We start from the raw sequence: 17,909 nt of genomic DNA, 5'->3' as shown, positions 1-17,909 counted from the left end.
TGGGTGCGGTGGCTCACACCTGTAATCCCAGCACTTTGGGAGGCTGAGGCCAGATCACCTGAGGTCAGGAGTTCGAGATCAGCCTGACCAACCTGGTGAAACCCCGTTTCTACTGAAAATACAGAAATTAGCCAGGCGTGTTGTCGAGCGCCTGTAATTCCAGCTACTCGGGAGGCTGAGGCAGGAAAATCACTTCAACCCGGGAGGTGGAGGCTGCAGTGAGCCCAGATCAGGCCACTGAACTTTAGCCTGGGCGACAGTGAAACCCCGTCTAAAAAAAATAAAATAACAGAAGGCAGTCTCTTACTGGCAAGGTACTTCCTGACATCAGGGACAAAGCAGAGAGGGAACCAATCCAGAAAAAGGATTATTGTCCAGGTCTTCTTGTACAACCGAAAGACAGGTGACTGGTGTTTATGTTTTCCCTTCAAGGCTTGAGGGTTAGCAGCTGCATAGATGAGGGCAGTGCTGATCATAAACCCAACTGCACAAAATATTAGCCTATCCCTTCCTGACTTAAATCCTGGTGCTTGCTTCTCTTCCTTACTGATAAATGTCCTTTGTGGCATTTGTTTTTCCAGAATAGGGCACTTGCATATGCACCGAAAACCTGTTCAGGCAGATACCCTTTCTTCTCGATCATTTCCTTAATGGTGTCTAGGAACTCATTTGCTCCCTCTTGGTCAGCAGAAGCTGCTTTTTCTGTTATATTGACATATTGTAAACCAAACCTTTCCAAATTTATCAAACCGTCCTTTACTGGCATAAAATTGTTTAGCTTTAGATGCTTCACCTTCCTTTTGCTTCAAGTTGTCATATAATGACTTTGCTTGTTCTCAAATCGTATTAGAATATATAGGTATGTTTTCTTCTTTTTTCTTTTTCTTTTTTTTGAGATGGAGTCTCACTCTGTCGCCCAGGCTGGAGTGCAGTGGTGCGATCTCAGCTCACTGAAACCTTCAACTCCCTGCTTCAATCAATCCCCTGCCTCAGCCTCCTGAGTAGTTGGGATTACAGGCGTGTGCCACAACGCCTGGCTAATTTTTTGTATTTTTATTAGAGACGAGGTTTCGCCATGTTGGCCAGACTGGTCTTGAACTCCTGACTTAAGGCAATCCGACCACCTCTGCCTCCCAAAGTGTTGGGATTACAGACGTGAGCCACCGCACTAGCCAGGTATGTTTTTCTTACAGCAATCCTGTACCCGCATAAAAGCTGCATTTTGTTTTTTTTGTTGTTGTTGTTTTGTTTTTTTGAGACAGAGTCTTGCTCCGTCGCCCAGGCTGGGGTGCAGTGGCATGATCTCAGCTCACTGCAACCTCTGCCTCCTGGGTTCAAGCGATTCTTCTGCCTCAGTCTCCCGAGTAGCTGGGATTACAGGTGTGCACCACCACGCCTGGCTAATTTTTGTATTTTCAGTAGAGACAGGGTTTCACCATATTGGCCAGGCTGGTCTCAAACTCCTGACCTCAGGTGATCTGCCCACTCCCAAAATGCTGGGATTACAGGTGTGAGTCACTGCACCCGGCCAAAAGCTGCATTTTCAATATGAGATAAAAAGCTATTTCAGGGCCAGGCATGGTGGCTCACGCCTGTAATCCCAGCACTTTGAGTGGCCAAGGTAGGAGTATTGCTTGAGCCTAGTAGTTTGAGACCAGCCTAGGCAAAATCGTGAGACCTCATCTCTACAAAAATTAAAAAATAAAAATAAACTATAAAAAAGGTATTTCACAAAAAGCGCAAGGTTTTTGTGCCTGCTGGTGTAGCTGTGGTCATGGTTGCACAATTTTTTAAAATTTTACAATGGGCCTTACAATGGATTCATTTATCTTGAAATGGTAGGCAACCACAGCTGCAGATCTATAGTACATAACAAGCAATTCACCTTTTTCTTGTAATGTCATGACTTTTCTCTGCTTCTTGAGAGCACTTCCAGCATCACTAGTGGCACTTTGTACTGGTCCCCTGATGTTATTCAAGGCTTATGGTATTGCACTGAATATGGTGAAAACACTCAAGAACCTCAAGAGATCACGTTTTATTGTAATACACAATAATTTACTGTAACCTGTAATTTACTGAAGAGAGGAACTGCTCTGATGATTAGCATCACAGAGTTTTAAGCAGATACTGGCAACACTTGACTCACTAAAACAGGAGGCAGTTACAAAATTGCAGTAGTACAGTACGTACTAGTTTATAGAGTTATGTTTTGGGGGGGCCATTTTTATTGGCGATCTCTTTTTCAATACAATTTATGCCCTCATCCCCATTTCCAGTCTGATTATACAGGTGCTAAGTGGCAGAAAGGTCTGGAATAAATACATTAAAAAAAAAAAAAGAGGCAAAGGTGTGAAACTAAGTTGCATGCAACAGGTTCTATGAAGGTGGGGGAAGTGTGTGAGAAATAAAACAGAGTAAGACAATGTAATTGGAAGGTTTTAGCTAAAGTTCTTTTCGGTCATCTTTGTCTTTTACTCCATGTTTCTTCACAAGCAAGGATGCTTGTGAACTCAATGTAATTGAAATTCCCCTTTTTGTCATTAGGTGCTTCTCTGTACAGCTCATCCACCTCCTCATCTGTAAACTGATACCCCATGGTTATCAGCAGCTCTCTCAGGTAATCTTCCTGAATGGTGCCTGTTCTTCATCAAAGCAAGCAAAAGCATTTCTGATGACATCTTCAGGATCTGTGCCATTTAACTTCTCACCAAACATGGTGAGGAACATGGTAAAATTAATGGGCCCTGGTGCCTCATTCATCATGGCATCAAGGTATGCATCAGTGGGATTCTTCCCTAGAGAAGTAATCTAACATATCATGCAAATCTTCCTTGTTGATGAAACCATCTCTGTTCTGATCAGTTGTGAAGGCCTCTTTGAACTCCTGAATCTGTGACTGGTCAAACACGGTAAACACACTGGATGTCGCGCACTGAGGGCGCTTCTTGGTGGTCTTGGTATGCCTTTTTGCTCGACATGATGGTTGTTTAATTCTGGCACCAAACCCCAGAACCGGGGCCACTCTGTGCAAGATGGTGAGCGACGGCGAAGAGCGCGGGGCTGTGGCCAGACAGTGGCAGCTATGGAGTTATAATTTAATATTGCATTTTAAATTTGCTTACATGTACAGTCTATGTTTTCATAAAATTTAACTTTTAATAGATTTGTGTATTTTAGAGTAGTAAATGATAGACCAGTATCTACATATATCTTTTGCATTCAAGATATCTGTAGGCCATACAGTTCATCTATGAACTTTTTTGTTTTTGTTTTTGAGACAGAGTTTTGCTCTTGTTGCCCAGGCTGGAGTGCAATGGCACCACCTCAGCTCATTGCAACCTCCACCTCCTGGGTTCGAGCAATTCTCCTGCCTCAGCCTCCCAAGTAGCTGGGATTACAGGCATGTGCCACCATTCCTGGCTAATTTTGTAATTTTCCTAGAGACGGGGTTTCTCCATGTTGGTCAGGCTGGTCTCGAACTCCCAACCTAGGGTGATTACCCGCCCGCCTTGGCCTCCCAAAGTGCTGGGATTACAGGCATGAGCCACTATGCCTGGCCTGTGAATTTTTCAAGTTGTCACAAAGCTCCAAACAAATTTCCAATATATTTATTGAAAAAAAACAATTGTGGCCCTACACAGTGGCTCACTCCTGTAACCCCAGCACTTTGGGAGGCCGAGGTGCGTGGAGCACGAGGTCAAGAGATCGAGACCATCCTGGCCAATATGGTGAAATCCTGTCTCTACTAAAAATACAAAAATTAGCCAGATATGATGGTGTGCACCTATAATCCCAGCTACTCAGGAGGCTGAGGCAGGAGAATTGCTTGAACCCAGGAGGCAGAGGTTGCAGTGAGCTGAGATCACACCACTGCACTCTAGCCTGGTGACAATGAGAGTCTTATCTCAAAAAAAATAAATAAAATAAAAAATTGCATATACCTGTGCACTTCAAACTTATGTTGTTCAAGGGTCTAATGCATAATTTTTCAGTAAACTCAATTAGTGGATTCCCCAAATTGTGGGATAAACCTTTTATGTAAATTCATGTGTTTTATAGATATGTGAAGAAATCCCACAATACACTAATTACAGTCTTATTAAAATCTCAACTCTGTTATAGATTTTGCATATCAAGAAATCCTCAGACTATGTTCCTGACTTCACTTAGGATAAATCAGGGATAAATCAGGGGATAAATCAGGGATAAATCAGAGGATAAATCAGGGGTCAGACTGGTAGAGTCACATAGAGAAAGAAAGAAAATAAGAAAAATGCTAGGAAAACCAGGCAGCATCTCGATTATTCCAGAATGGTCTTCACAAACTGGTATCACTACTATGCTGGTAATAAATTTGCAAATATCACACACCTCTTCTAGTGTAAGTAGAAAACACAGACATTCAGGCTAGGTGCAAAGGGGCTCACACCTGTAATCCCAGCACTTTGGGAGGCCAAGATTGCTTGAACCCAGGAGTTCAAGACCAGCCTGGGCAATACAAGACCTCATCTCTACAAAAAAATTTAAAAATTAGCTGGGTGTGGTGGGGCGCAGTTGTAGTCCCAGCTACTTGGGAGGCTGAGGTGGGAGGATCCATTGAGCCCAGGAGGTTGAGAGTGCAGTGAGCTGTGATTGTGCCACTGCATTCCGGCCTGGGTGAGAGCAAGACAATCTCAAAAAAAAAAAAAAAAAAAAAGGCATGCAGAGCTGATTTTTTGTTTTTAGTATCCACACATCTAAAAGTTGAATAATTAAAGAAAAATTAATCAGCACTGATTGACTCTGGAAGAGTATTAAATTAGCTTTTCCCTTTAAAGTAGACCTCAGGCTTAACTTACCTCCAGCTCTTTTGATTCTGATAGCCTGTATGCCTATACTGTATAAGCTAAAGAGTACATCAGTCCTTTCTATCACTTTAAATTCAGACTAGGACTACAAAATTTTAGTTAGAAATTACAGGTTTATTTTTATATTTTGAAAAAGGCATAAAACAAAAATAAACAACGAGGCATATCAATATTTGTGACATACACAGACACACAAAAATGAATATAGGAAATAACATCAAGAAAAAGCATAGTATGTTTTGAAACCAACGTGGGGTATGAAGAGATTTTTGATGAAATACAACTAAAGGCTATGCCTATGTAATGTTCGAGATATTACCACTCCTATCCTACTAGTAAAAATTAGCGAAGTAGGCTTTAAAACACGATTCCTGTTGTTTTAGCCGGATTTATTTTGGTAATGATCCTGCTTCCTTATAAACAACTATTTTACTCATCATTGTTGAAGTCTTCTTGTGTTAAGGAGTGCAATGAGGCCAGGCACGGTGGCTAACACCTGTACTCCCAGCACTTTGGGAGGCTGAGGTGGGAGGATCGTTTGAACCCAGTAGTTCAAGACCAGCCTCGACAACATGGCAAAACCCCGTCTCTACAGAAAATACAAAAATTAGCCAGGCATGGTGGCACGTGCCTATAGTCCCAACTACTTGGGAGGCTGAGGTGGGAGGATCACTTGAGCCTGAAAGGTCAAGGCTGCAGTGAGCCAAGATCAGGCCATACCATACTCTCAGCACTCTCAGCAACCTGGGTGACAGAGTGAGATCCTGTCTTCGAAAAGAAAAAACAAAAAACAAAACTGATGTACATGTCTTATTGCAAAACAGAACCCCAAGTCTAAAAGTAAAATAAGCCAAGGGTAGTTACAATACTGATTAAAAAGAGTATATCCTGAGGCAGTTGTTAGTATATCACTCTCTATTATATGCACAATAACCTCAGATAGGTAAAATATCTGAGCATTTTGCAAGGTAAACCTCCAAAGTTGTACCACAATGTGCCCTTTTCTTTGCTGTTTCTTCTTTGCCTCTTTCTACAGCTGCCAGTGAACACTCAGGAACTGCTTTGTGTGCCAGGGTCTCCAAGACTACCTCCAGGTTCCATGATGTGCTAGAATTCACAAGACTCAGCATATCATCACACAGGTATGATTTATTACAGCAAAAGCATATGAAGCAAAACAGCAAAGAGAAGAGGTACAGAGGCAAAGTCTTGGGGAAACCAGGTATAAGTTCCCAGAGTCCCCTAACAGTGGAGTCACACATATGTGTTGTTTCATTCCACCAGCAACTGAATTGTGACAACATGTGAGAAATGTTGTTTACCAGGGAAGCTTGTTAGAGATACAGTGCCCAGTTACTGGGGGCTGGTCACGTAGGTACCTTCTACCTACCATGTACCAAAATTCTAGACTCCCAGGAAGAAAGCAGGTGTTCAGCACACACCACATTGTACAAACAGGTTAGTTACCATGAACCACTCTTTTCAGTGAGTGGAGCCCTCCTGTTAAGGTTTAAATATGTCCCCCAAGTTCAAGTGTTGGAAATTTAATTGACATTGTAAAAGTGTTATGAGACCTTTAACAAGTGATTAGGTAAGGAAGGCTTTGCTCTCATTAGTGAATTAGTGCTGCTATCTCGGGAGTGCGCTCATGATAAAAGGCTAAGTTTAGACCTATATATCTTTCTCATGCTCACTTGCCACGTGACGCCTTCTGCCATGGCAAGACCCTCGCTAGATGCTGGCGCCATGTTCTTGGACTGCCTAGCCTCCACACCCATCAACCAAATAAACTTCTATTCGTTATAAAATAGTTTGTGTAATTCTGTTATGACGGCAGAACAGACCAAGACACCTGATATCTAAGTTCCCAGATGCAACAGCCAAGGACGAACCTTATCATCAGGCCTTTCAAAGGATAAGTCAGGCTGGCTATGTTACTCTTTTCTGCATACTTAGTGACATTCCCATAGGAATAATCACCATAGACATTTTCAGATTCAAGAAGACTCTTCTAATTCAGAAACACCTTTTTTTTTCGAAGACAGAGTCTTGCTCTGTTGCCCAGGCTGGAGTGTGGTGGCACGATCTGGGTGCACTGCAACCTCTGTCTCCTGGGCTCAAGTGATTCTCCTGCCTCAGCCTCCTGAGTAGCTGGGATTACAGGCACATGCCACCATGCCTGGCTAATTTTTTTTTTTTTTGGAGATGGAGTCTTCCTCTGTCGCCCAGGCTGGAGTGCAGTGGCACAATCTCGGCTTACTGTAACCTCTGCCTCCTAGGTTCAAGCGATTCTTCTGCCTCAGCCTCCCAAGTGGCTGGGATTACAGGCATCCACCACCATGCCTGGCTAATTTTTTGTATTTCTACTAAAGATGGGGTTTCACCATGTTGTCCAGGCTGGTCTCAAACTCCTGACCTCAGGTGATCCACCCACCTGGGTTGGCCTCCCAAAGTGCTGGGATTACAGGCGTGAGCCACTGCGCCCAGCCTAATTTTTGTATTTTTTGTAGAGACAGTTGTTTCGCCATGGTGGCCAGGCTGGTCTTGAACTCCTGACCTCATGATCCGCCCACCTGGGCCTCCCAAAGTACAGGCACGAGCCACCGTGCTTGGCCAGAAACACACTTTTTTTTTTTTGAAACGTGTGGTCCAGGCTGTAGCACAGTGGTGTGATCATGGCTCATTGCAACCATGACCTCCCAGGCTTAGGTGATCCTCTTACCTCAGCCTCCTGAATAGCTGGGACTACAGGCATGCACCACCATGGTCGGCTAATTTTTTGTATATTTTGTAGATACGGGCTTTCACCATGTTACCCAGGCTGGTCTTGAACTCCTGGGTTTAAGCGATCTGCCCGCCTCAGCCTCCCTAAGTGTTAGGACTACAGGTGTGAGCCACCACACCAGACCATAAACACACATTTTTTAAAAAAGAGAATTTTCTGCCTGAGAAATGGTTAATTCACTTATGTTAATAAATTGTCATGGCTATTTTTTATCTTCTCTAGTTTTACTGAAAGGTAGAATAAAAATACACGAAAAACAAAGGAAAAGTCAGTTTGGTCTTAATGAACCTGAGATCTTGATACTCCAACATAAAGCAGGTTCCTTCAGTATTACTAGCAGCAAAGACTATTAATACCCATGTTACAGTCAACTAGAAATAGACTTCATATGACTACACATAATTAAGCAAAAATAAAGTTGATGACTACTTGGCATTAGTAGTTTGGACATGAACTTTAGAAGTAAAAGGTAAAGGAGGCATTGTAATATCATGTTTATAAAGATAACTTTCTTCAGCTAATATTTTGGGGATACAAGATGAAACTTCATTTTGTTGTTTACGCCACTTGAGTATATTCTCTGCCAGTTCTTCTGTCTCAGTCACCAATATATCCATCTTTGCTAAAGCCTGGTTCTGTAACATTTGAAAAGGGAAACAGGAGAAATTATATCTCTTGTTAATTCATTATATCATGAATAATTGATACCAAAGGTTAACACCTGATCTTTTTCCAGCCCCTTACTTCAAAAGTTCCTTAAAACTATGCCTTCCCACTTTATAGCACCAACCTACTCTTTGTGAGTTCACCTCTTTTGTCTTCAATAATCACTCAATGCAGATGACCCTCAATTTATATTGCTAAACCTAACCCCCTTCCTAAAATTCAGGCCCACATTTAAGACTATTGGTAATCTCTATCTGGATGTACCTTCAATATCTCAAACTCAGTTTAACTACAGTTCAACAGTGATTGACCATTTACTACATGTGCAAGATGTGTCAAAAAACAAACTAACTTCTTTAACCCACACTTGATCCTACTCACCTTCAAGTCACCCAGACTAGAAACTTCATTATCTTTGATGTGTCCCTTGTCTAATTCATAGCCAAGTTCTAAAAATTTGACCTCCAAAATCTAAAAAAATTATCTTCTGTATTTCTACGCTTTACATCTTTTATCTGAATGACTGTAAATTAGTCTCCAGGTTTTTCTGCCTTTGGTTTCTCTGCCTAGTCTTCTAACCCAGAGCTGATCAAACTTTTTTTTTTGAGACGGGGTCTCTTTCTGTCGCTAGGCTGGAGTGCAGTGTCGCGATCTCGGCTCACTGCAACCTGCCTCCCAGGTTCAAGCGATTCTCTTGCCTCGGCCCCTCAAGTAGCTGGGACTACAGGCGTGCGCCACCACACCATGTTAATTTTTGTATTTTTAGTAGAGATGGGGTTTCACCATGTTGGCCAGGATGGTCTCGATCTCCTGACCTTGTGATTTGCCCGCCTCAGCCTCCCAAAGTGCTGGGATTACAGGCGTGAGCCACTGCGCCTGGCCTGAGCTGATCGAACTTTAATGTGCACAGGAATCACCTGAGGAGCTTGTTAAAACATAAGATTCTGATTCTGAAGGTCTAGGGTGCATGATGTCTGTAGTTTTGTATTTAAAACAAGTTTCCAAGTGATGCTGATACTCTCTGCCCATACTTAGGAGTAGCAAGGCTCCGTCTGCTCTATCCAGTATTTTCTCCATGATTAAGGCACAGTTCTAATCAAGTCACTCCTCTGCACCCTTCACTAAAAAAAGAAAACACACACACACATAGACACACACACATACACACACACATATCCAATGGCTCCCCAATACTCAGACAGTAAAGTCTAAGATTCTTAGTCTGGTTTTTAAGGCACTGCATAAACTAACCCTAAGCTAATCTCCTCAATACCTTTAGGCACCAGCCAAAGTGGAGTATCACTTTTCCCCCATACTTAAATTTCACCTGTTCCTGAAGATTCAGCTTACTTTGGCAAGCGCAGTGGCTCAGGCTTTTAATCCCAACACTTTGGGAGGCCGAGGTAGGTGGATCACCTGAGGTCAGGAGTTGGAGACCAGCCTGGTCGACATGGCGAAACCCCATCTCTACTAAAAATACAAACTATTAGCAGGGCGTGGTGGTGGGCGCCTGTAATCCCAGCTACTTGGGAGGCTGAGGCAGGAGAATCGCTTGAACCCAAGAGGCGGAGGTTGCAGTGAGCCGAGATTATGCCATTGCACTCCAGCCTGGGTAACAAGAGTGAAACTCCATCTCAGAAAAAAAAAAAAAGATTCGGCTTACTGCTAACACCTAAATAAATCTTTATTGAAGCCGGACGTGGTGGCTCATGCCTGTGATCTCAGCACTTTGAGAGGCTGAGGCAGGTGCCTCACTTGAGCTTAGGAGTTCAAGACCAGCCTAGGCAACATAGTGAGAACTCGTCTCTATTTAAAAAACAAAACAAAAACTTAATTGAAGTCTTCCTACCCCTATCCTACTCAGAATCCTCCTAGACTGGAAGTAATTCCTCTCTTTTCTATGCTCAATAGATGGCATCTCTTTATAATTCTCTGCTGCATCGATTATGCAAATACAATCCTATAAAGTAGAAAATACATATTTTATAGCTGTCTCACCAAACATTGAGAATTTGAAGGCAGGGTTTGGTCATATCTATCTTTCACAATACATGTAGCATAGCCACAGCACAATGAAGGCAACACATGTTTATTAAATGTTGGAATAAAAGAATTTAAAATGGCTTCTAAAGAAAAATTATATGAAAAAGAAAATGTTAAATCCAAGGTCTAAATAAACACTTCTTTTTTTTTTTTTTTTTGGGGAAATGGAGTCTTGCTCTGTTGCCTAGGATGGAGTGCAGTGGCACGATCTCGGCTCACTACAACCTCTGCCTCCCAGTTTCAAGCAATTCTCCTGCCTCAGCCTCCTGGGTAGCTGGAATTACAGGCGTGCACCACCATGCCCAGCTAATTTTTGTATTTTCAGTAGAGATGGAGTTTCACCATGTTGGCCAGGCTGGTCTCCAACTCCTGACTTCAAGTAATCCAACTGCCACGGCCTCCCAAAGTGCAGGGATTACAGGCGTGAGCCACCTGCCTGGCCAAGAAAACACTTCTTGATTTAAAAAATAACTAGCTCGTAATATTAGCTATTAAAAAGTTAAACTGGGAGAGCATACCTCTAAGATTCTAGTATAAAATAACTAAAGATAGTTATATTAATACTCACCATTTTCTTTAGATTTGCAGCTAAATGAGGTATATTTCTAATTGTTTCAAGGTGGGTTTCTAATCTCTCAATGAAAGTCACAGCCAATTCCAGCAAATGTACCATATATCTGAAAGAGAAAGAAAAAAGTCAACCATTTTTTTTTTTTTTGAGACAGAGTCTCGCTCTGTCGCCTAGGCTGGAGTGCAGTGGCCGGATCTCAGCTCACTGCAAGCTCCACCTCCCGGGTTCACGCCATTCTCCTGCCTCAGCCTCCCGAGTAGCTGGGACTACAGGTGCCCGCCACCTCGCCCGGCTAGTTTTTTGTATTTTTTAGTAGAGACGGGGTTTCACCGTGTTAGCCAGGATGGTCTCGATCTCCTGACCTCGTGATCCGCCCGCCTCGGCCTCCCAAAGTGCTGGGATTACAGGCTTGAGCCACCGCGCCCGGCCTAACCATTTTTTAAAGTTTAATTGTTTTGCGTTCTTTTTCTTTTCCTTTAATCAGGACTTTTAATTTGAGATAAGAATTACAATCAACCTAGAGAGCCAATAACAACCTTCCTGCATTCATAGAAATATTAGTGATTAAAAAAAGGTCCTTCTCTTTCACTTTAAGCAACCTGTCATCCAATAAAAAAATGGAAAGAGATAACAGTAATCATATCTGGAATCCAACTTAATGTTAAAGAAACCTCAATGTTAATCATAATCATTTTCTCATATAAGTAAAGGAATTTCCCTAGATAAAAAAAATCCCATTCTGTTTCCTTTTTCTTTTTTTTTTTTTTTGAGATGGAGTCTCACTATGTCACCAGGCTGGAGTGCAGTGGCACAATCTCAGCTCACTGCAACCTCCGCCTCCTGGGTTCAAGCAATTCTCCTGCCTCAGCCTCCTGAGTAGCTGGGATTAGAGGCACATGCCACCATGCCCAGCTAATTTTTGTATTTTTAGCAAAGACAGGGTTCATTATGTTGGCCAGGATGGTCTCAATCTCCTGACCTCATGATCCACCCGCCTCAGCCTCCCAAAGTGCTGGGATTACAGACATGAGTCACCTCGCCCGGCCCCATTTATTTCTTTTTGAGACAGAGTCTCATTCTGTTGCCCAGGCTGGAATGTAGTGGCACAATCTCGGCTCACTATAACCTCCGCCTCCTGGATTCAAGTGATTCTTGTGCCTCAGCCTCCTGAGTAGCTGAGATTACAGGCATGCACCACTACACTCAGTTACTTTTTGTATTTTTAGTAGAGACAGGGTTTTGTCATGTTGGCCAGGCTGGTCTCAAAGTCCTGGCCTCAAGTGATCCACCCATCTTGGCCTCCCAAATTATTAGGATTACAGGCGTGAGCTATGACGCCCGGCCTCATTCCATTTCAACCTACTCATTCTCTGTGAAAAATGAAGACAATAAGAATAAATGTACTTCATTGAAATAGCCTACATAGAAAGCTACTTTGAATCTCTGCATTTGCAAAAACGCTTTCAAATCATTGCCCAGTTCTTAGATGTAGTACAGTATATACGCTAAGGGTAATGATAATGTACTAAAGAGATACTGAATATAGCCACAGGAAAGGGGTTTTGTTTTGTTTTTTGTTTTGAGACAGAGTCTCACCTGTTGCCCAGGCTGGAGTGCAGTGGCACAATCTCAGCTCACTGCAACCTCTGCCTCATGGGTTCATGTGATTTTCCTGCCTCAGCCTCACCAGTAGCTGGTATTACAGGCATGTGCCACCATGCCCAGCATATTTTGTATTTTTTGGTAGAGACAGGGTTTCACCATGTTGGCCAGGCTGGTCTCGAACTCCTGGTCTCAAGTGATCAGCCCACTTCGGCCTCCCAAAGTGTTGGGATTACAGGCGTGAGCCACTGTGCCCAGCCTTGTTTTGTCTTTTTGGAAGAATAAGTTTTTGCATATCTATTGTTTTCCTACAAAATAAAAAATCTGACACTTAAGAGAAGATACTGCCGGGCGCGGTGGCTCAAGCCTGTAATCCCAGCACTTTGGGAGGCCGAGACGGGCGGATCACGAGGTCAGGAGATCGAGACCATCCTGGCTAACACGGTGAAACCCCGTCTCTACTAAAAAGACAAAAAACTAGCTGGGCGAGGTGGCGGGCGCCTGTAGTCCCAGCTACTTGGGAGGCTGAGGCAGGAGAATGGCATAAACCCGGGAGGCGGAGCTTGCAGTGAGCTGAGATCCGGCCACTGCACTCCAGCCTGGGCGACAGAGCGAGACTCTGTCTCAAAAAAAAAAAAAAGAAGATACTGATTTGCTTAAGCTAGTGAGGCACTGGTGGAGAAAGTTAGCAATGAGATCCCCAGATGCTTGCTTCTTATTTATTTGAGACAGAGTCTCACTCTGTTACCCAGGCTGGTACAATCACAGCTCACTGCAGAGTTGACCTTCTGGGCTCAGGTCATCCTCCCAGCTCAGCCTCCCAGGTAGCTAGGAATACAGGTGTGTGCCATCATGCTTTGCTCATTTTTGTTTTTTGTTTTTGTTTTTTTGGTAGAAATGGGATTTTGCCATGTTGCCCAGGCTGGTATTTATCATTAGTCATAATCTACATCTTCAATTTGATACTTGTAATACTGTGAGGAAGAGGGCAATAGAAGTCATCTCCATTCTATTTATTGGGAAACCAAGTGAAAAATTTAAATCATTTGCTCAAGGCTTTGAGGCATATAAACAGTAGCGATGAGAACAAAATCCAGGTTTTTTCCTCCCTTAGTTGATAGTGTTTTCATCTGCCCCAGTTAAACGCCCACAATAGAATTTTTACATATAGGCAACATTAACTCAACAATGAATTTACTTTACAACAATGAATTTACTTCACATACAATTTTTGTTACATATTATGGATCTAATTTCTTTCACTAAAGTCATAATTTGTAATTCCCAAAACACGATAGCCAAATTCTTTCTTTTTGCCATAGGTATAGTGGTTTAAAAGCAATGATTTTCTTTCTGGTTTAATATATCAACATTAATAATGTTAACAAATAGAATCACTAATTGTTTTATGAATTCTGCTGCAAAGTAACTGCAAAACAAAAAGTAAACTGAGAAAACAGGTGTAACTGTTAATTTCTACTTTTCAGTCTAACCTGTGATAAACAGCTTCAATAGGTAAGTTTTCCTGGCACATGGGTTTCAACAGTCTTTGCCTAAGGGATCTCTTCTCTTTCAGCACTGCTTCCAAATGATTATTCATGCTTTGCAGAGTATGACACTTCTGAGCTATACAAATTAAAAATAGTAATTACAGTTAGCAATAGGACAAATAACAGAATCACTAATAATTTCTTCTTTGCCTTGGTTTAACACCACCAATGTCAGAAATTCATCCCATCATTACCCTCCTATCTCCTCTGTATTAATAATTGGTATTAATACCAATACCAATTTCATTTTCAACAATTTTCTTTTAGTCGGTTTTTGTATATATAATATATTTCTATTATCTCTTTTCCTAGTGATAACCAAATCTAGTGCTAAATTCTTTCTCTGTGTTTCTCATCTCTACCTCTTATTCAGTTCTTAATAGCCAGAGCTGTATTCTTTTTTTTTTTTTTTTTTTTTTTTTTTGAGACGGAGTCTCGCTCTGTTGCCCAGGCTGGAGTGCAGTGGCGCGATCTCGGCTCACTGCAAGCTCCGCCTCCCGGGTTCACGCCATTCTCCTGCCTCAGCCTTCCGAGTAGCTGGGACTACAGGCGCCCACAACCGCGCCCAGCTAATTTTTTGTATTTTTAGTAGAGACGGGGTTTCACCGTGGTCTCGATCTCCTGACCTTGTGATCCGCCCGCCTCGGCCTCCCAAAGTGCTGGGATTACAGGCGTGAGCCACCGCGCCCGGCCCAGAGCTGTATTCTTAACACAAAGTTTTTTCCTATCTCTGATTCTAATAGTCTATAAAAGACCATCGAAAAAAGAGTCACCTTAGCTGGTGCGCTAGCTCATACCTGTAATCGCAGTGTTTTGGGAGACTGAACTGGGAGAATTGAGGCCAGGGGTTTGAGACCAGCCTGGGCAACATAGTAAAACCTCATCTCTACAAAAAAATTGAAGAAAAAAAAATTAGCTGGGCATGGTGGCACATGCCAGTAGTCCTAGCTACTTGAGAGAATCAGTTGAAACCAGGTGTTAAAGTTACAGTGACCTGTACTTCAGCCTGGGTGACAGGGTGACACTCTTAAAGTCATCTTACAAGCTATTTCTGATTATCTCATTATTTTCCCCATTCAGTTAATGGCTGCCAATTGACCTGTCTTTAAAATTCTTATTTTGAAAAAATTCAGATTTGCAGAAAAGTTTCAAAAAAAATTGGTGAACTCACATATACATTTTATTTATATTCACTGATTGTTAACATTTGGCTACATTTTCTTTTTATCTTCCTTCTCTCTCTACACACACACACACACACTCTCTCTCTCTCTCTCTCTGTCTCTCTCTTTATTTTTGCTGATCCATTTGAGAGTCAGCTGCAGACAGCATATTTTTTCCCTGTGAAATGTTAGCATGTATTTCCCAAGAACAGGAACATTCTCCTATATAACTACAGCACATTACCAAATTCAAAAATTTAACATTGATACAATACTACCAATATTTAGTACAGCCCATATTTAAACATCACTAAGTATCCCAATAATGTCCTTTACAGCAAAAAGGATTTTAATTTTTGAGACAGGGTCTCACTCTGTCACCCACGCTGGAGCGAAGTGCTATGATTACAACTCCTTGCAGCCTCGACCTCCCAGGCTCAAACAATCCTCCTGCCTCAGACTTTCATGTAACTGGTACTTCAGGTACACACTACAATGCCTGGCTAGTTTTTGTATTTTTTGTAGAGACAGGGTTTCACCATGTTGCCCAGGCTGATCTTGAACTCCTGGGCTCAAGCAATCCACCCACCTTGGCCTCCCAAAGTGCTGGGTTTACAGGTGTGACTCTCCACACCTGGCCACAAGAAAACTTTCTCGTCAAATATTCAATACATTGCCAGCCATGGTGGTATGCACCTGTGATCCCAGTTACTTGGGAGGCTGATTTGGGAGGATTGCTTGTGCCATTCAAGACTACCCTAGGCAATATAGGAAGACCCCATCTCATTAAAAAAAAAAAAATCAATCCATGATCGTACAGTGCTTTAGTTGTCATGTCCCTTTAGTCTCCTTTAATCTGAAAGTTCCTCAGACTTTTCTTCCAAGTTCTCCTGACTTTGAAGAGCCAATTTAGTCACTTTTTATGCTGTTTGTACTACTAAAGCCAACAGAACTTCTATTTCAGCACAGAAATAGACGACTTCGTTAGCTTTGGAACAACACCTGGAAAAACGATGGTGCATCATAATTTGACTGACTGGTGCTTATTACAGTAATCCAAGAAAAAGCTGAAATTCCAGTGATTATCCACTTAACTAAAACCAAACCACTTACCCAGAAAGAAAGGATGAACAACATCTGCTGTATCTTTTTCTAGTTTCAGGAGTTCAATTTCCAGGTTTTTCTACATGGGGAACAAAAGTAACATTTAGCTCAATCAGAGAGTATCCGGGGCCAGGCACAGTGGCTCACTCCTGTAATCCCAGCACTTTGGGAGGCCGAGGTGGGTGGATTACCTGAGGTCAGGAGTTCGAGACCAGCCTGGCCAACATGGTGAAACCCCATCTCTACTAAAAATAAAAAATTAGCTGGGTGTGGTGGTGCACACCTGTAGTCCCAGCTACTTGGGAGGCTGAGATGGGAGGATCACATTTTGTTTTTGAGACTGGGTCTCCGTCTGTCACCCAGGCTGGAGTACAGTGGCGCAAACATGGCTCACTGCAGCCCCGACCTCCTAGGCTCAAGTGATCCTCCCACCTTAGCCTCCCAAGTAGCTGGGACTACAGGTGTGTGCCACCATGTCTGGTTACTTTTTGAATTTTTTTGTAGAGACAGGATCTCCCTATGTTGCCCATACAGGGTCTCAAACTCCTGGGCTCAAGCAGTCCTCCCACCTTGGCCTCCCAAAGCACGAGGATTATAGGTGTGAGCCACTACATCTGGCCAGCTTTTGTTTTTGTTTTCCTATACTAGAAGTACAAAGAGAAAAGTTCAGTCCGGGCGCGGTGACTCACACCTGTAATCCCAGCACTTTGGGAGGCCGAGGCAGGCGGATCACAAGGTCAGGAGATCGAGACCATCCTGGCTAACATGGTGAAACCCCGTCTCTACTAAAAATACAAAAAATTAGCCAGTGGGGGTAGTGGGCGCCTGTAGTGCCAGCTACTCAGGAGGCTGAGGCAGGAGAATGGTGTGAACCTGGGAGGCGGAGCTAGGAGTGAGCTGAGATCGTGCCACTGCACTCCAGCCTCCAGCCTGGGTGACAGAGTGAGACTCTGTCTCAAAAAAAAAAAAAAAGAAAAAGAAAAGAAAGTGAAAAGCTCAACATGATTTACCTGGTAGATTTCAGCTTCAATGTCTGTGATCTGCTGTAGTCTGGTGAAGTTCACAAAACAAGAAGCTGTTTTCTTAGACATGTTTAACATCTCCTATTGGTAAACGAACAAGGAAAGTAGCAGAATGTCACAAAAAGTTTCTAGGTACATTGGAATAGCATGCTCATAGTCTAAAATATGAGAATATATTATGTCCAACACTGCCTTTGAACATGAAGTACAAAGTAAAAAGTAGCAATGTGTAATTCTTGTTTTAGAACCTTCACCATCACAAATCACTTGCTCAAATATTAAAAAAAAAATAAGAGAAACAAACAACACACTCCCTTTGTATTATTTCCTAAGGTATCATACAAAATAGATTTGTATTACTGATAGTTTATCAAAGGATTCTAAGACTAAAGTTGTTGGAGAATCACCTCTATCTTTCCAAATGACTCAGGCCCAGTCTCTCTGAGCTTCTGGGGTTGAAATCAAATACTTTTCCCCTTCATGGAATCATTTATCTGATTCGCTAAATGACCTCAGTTGGCTACAAGTCATTCATACTGTGTATATTCACATT

At 42.5% G+C, this 17,909-nt stretch overlaps 1 protein-coding gene and 1 pseudogene across 4 annotated transcripts in view; both read right to left on the bottom strand.

The window, feature by feature from the left end:
• Positions 1 to 2,205: 2,205 nt before the first annotated feature.
• LOC102141996 (myosin regulatory light chain RLC-A pseudogene) lies at positions 2,206 to 3,088 on the bottom strand (annotated as a pseudogene).
• A 1,855-nt stretch (positions 3,089 to 4,943) lies between these two features.
• The window catches only part of HAUS2 (HAUS augmin like complex subunit 2), a 21,071-nt gene continuing 8,105 nt past the window's right edge, over positions 4,944 to 17,909 (bottom strand). For 2 of the 4 annotated variants that reach the window (XM_005559308.4, XM_005559307.4), the window contains 5 exons: positions 17,345 to 17,437; positions 16,344 to 16,413; positions 14,011 to 14,143; positions 10,913 to 11,021; positions 4,944 to 8,270 (listed from right to left, as the gene is read on the bottom strand). In XM_005559308.4, coding sequence (XP_005559365.3) covers positions 8,061 to 8,270; positions 10,913 to 11,021; positions 14,011 to 14,143; positions 16,344 to 16,413; positions 17,345 to 17,434 — 612 coding nt within the window. In that variant the 5' untranslated portion in view covers positions 17,435 to 17,437 and the 3' untranslated portion in view covers positions 4,944 to 8,060. The remainder of the gene's footprint in view (positions 8,271 to 10,912; positions 11,022 to 14,010; positions 14,144 to 16,343; positions 16,414 to 17,344; positions 17,438 to 17,909) is intronic. The other 2 variants (XM_045397229.2, XM_045397227.3) reach the window with 2 other exon arrangements.

This window comes from Macaca fascicularis, chromosome 7, assembly GCF_037993035.2.
Source record: "Macaca fascicularis isolate 582-1 chromosome 7, T2T-MFA8v1.1".
NCBI lineage: Eukaryota > Metazoa > Chordata > Mammalia > Primates > Cercopithecidae > Macaca > Macaca fascicularis.
Note: the sequence above shows the minus strand (reverse complement) of the source record. Positions and strands in the feature narration are given on the sequence as shown.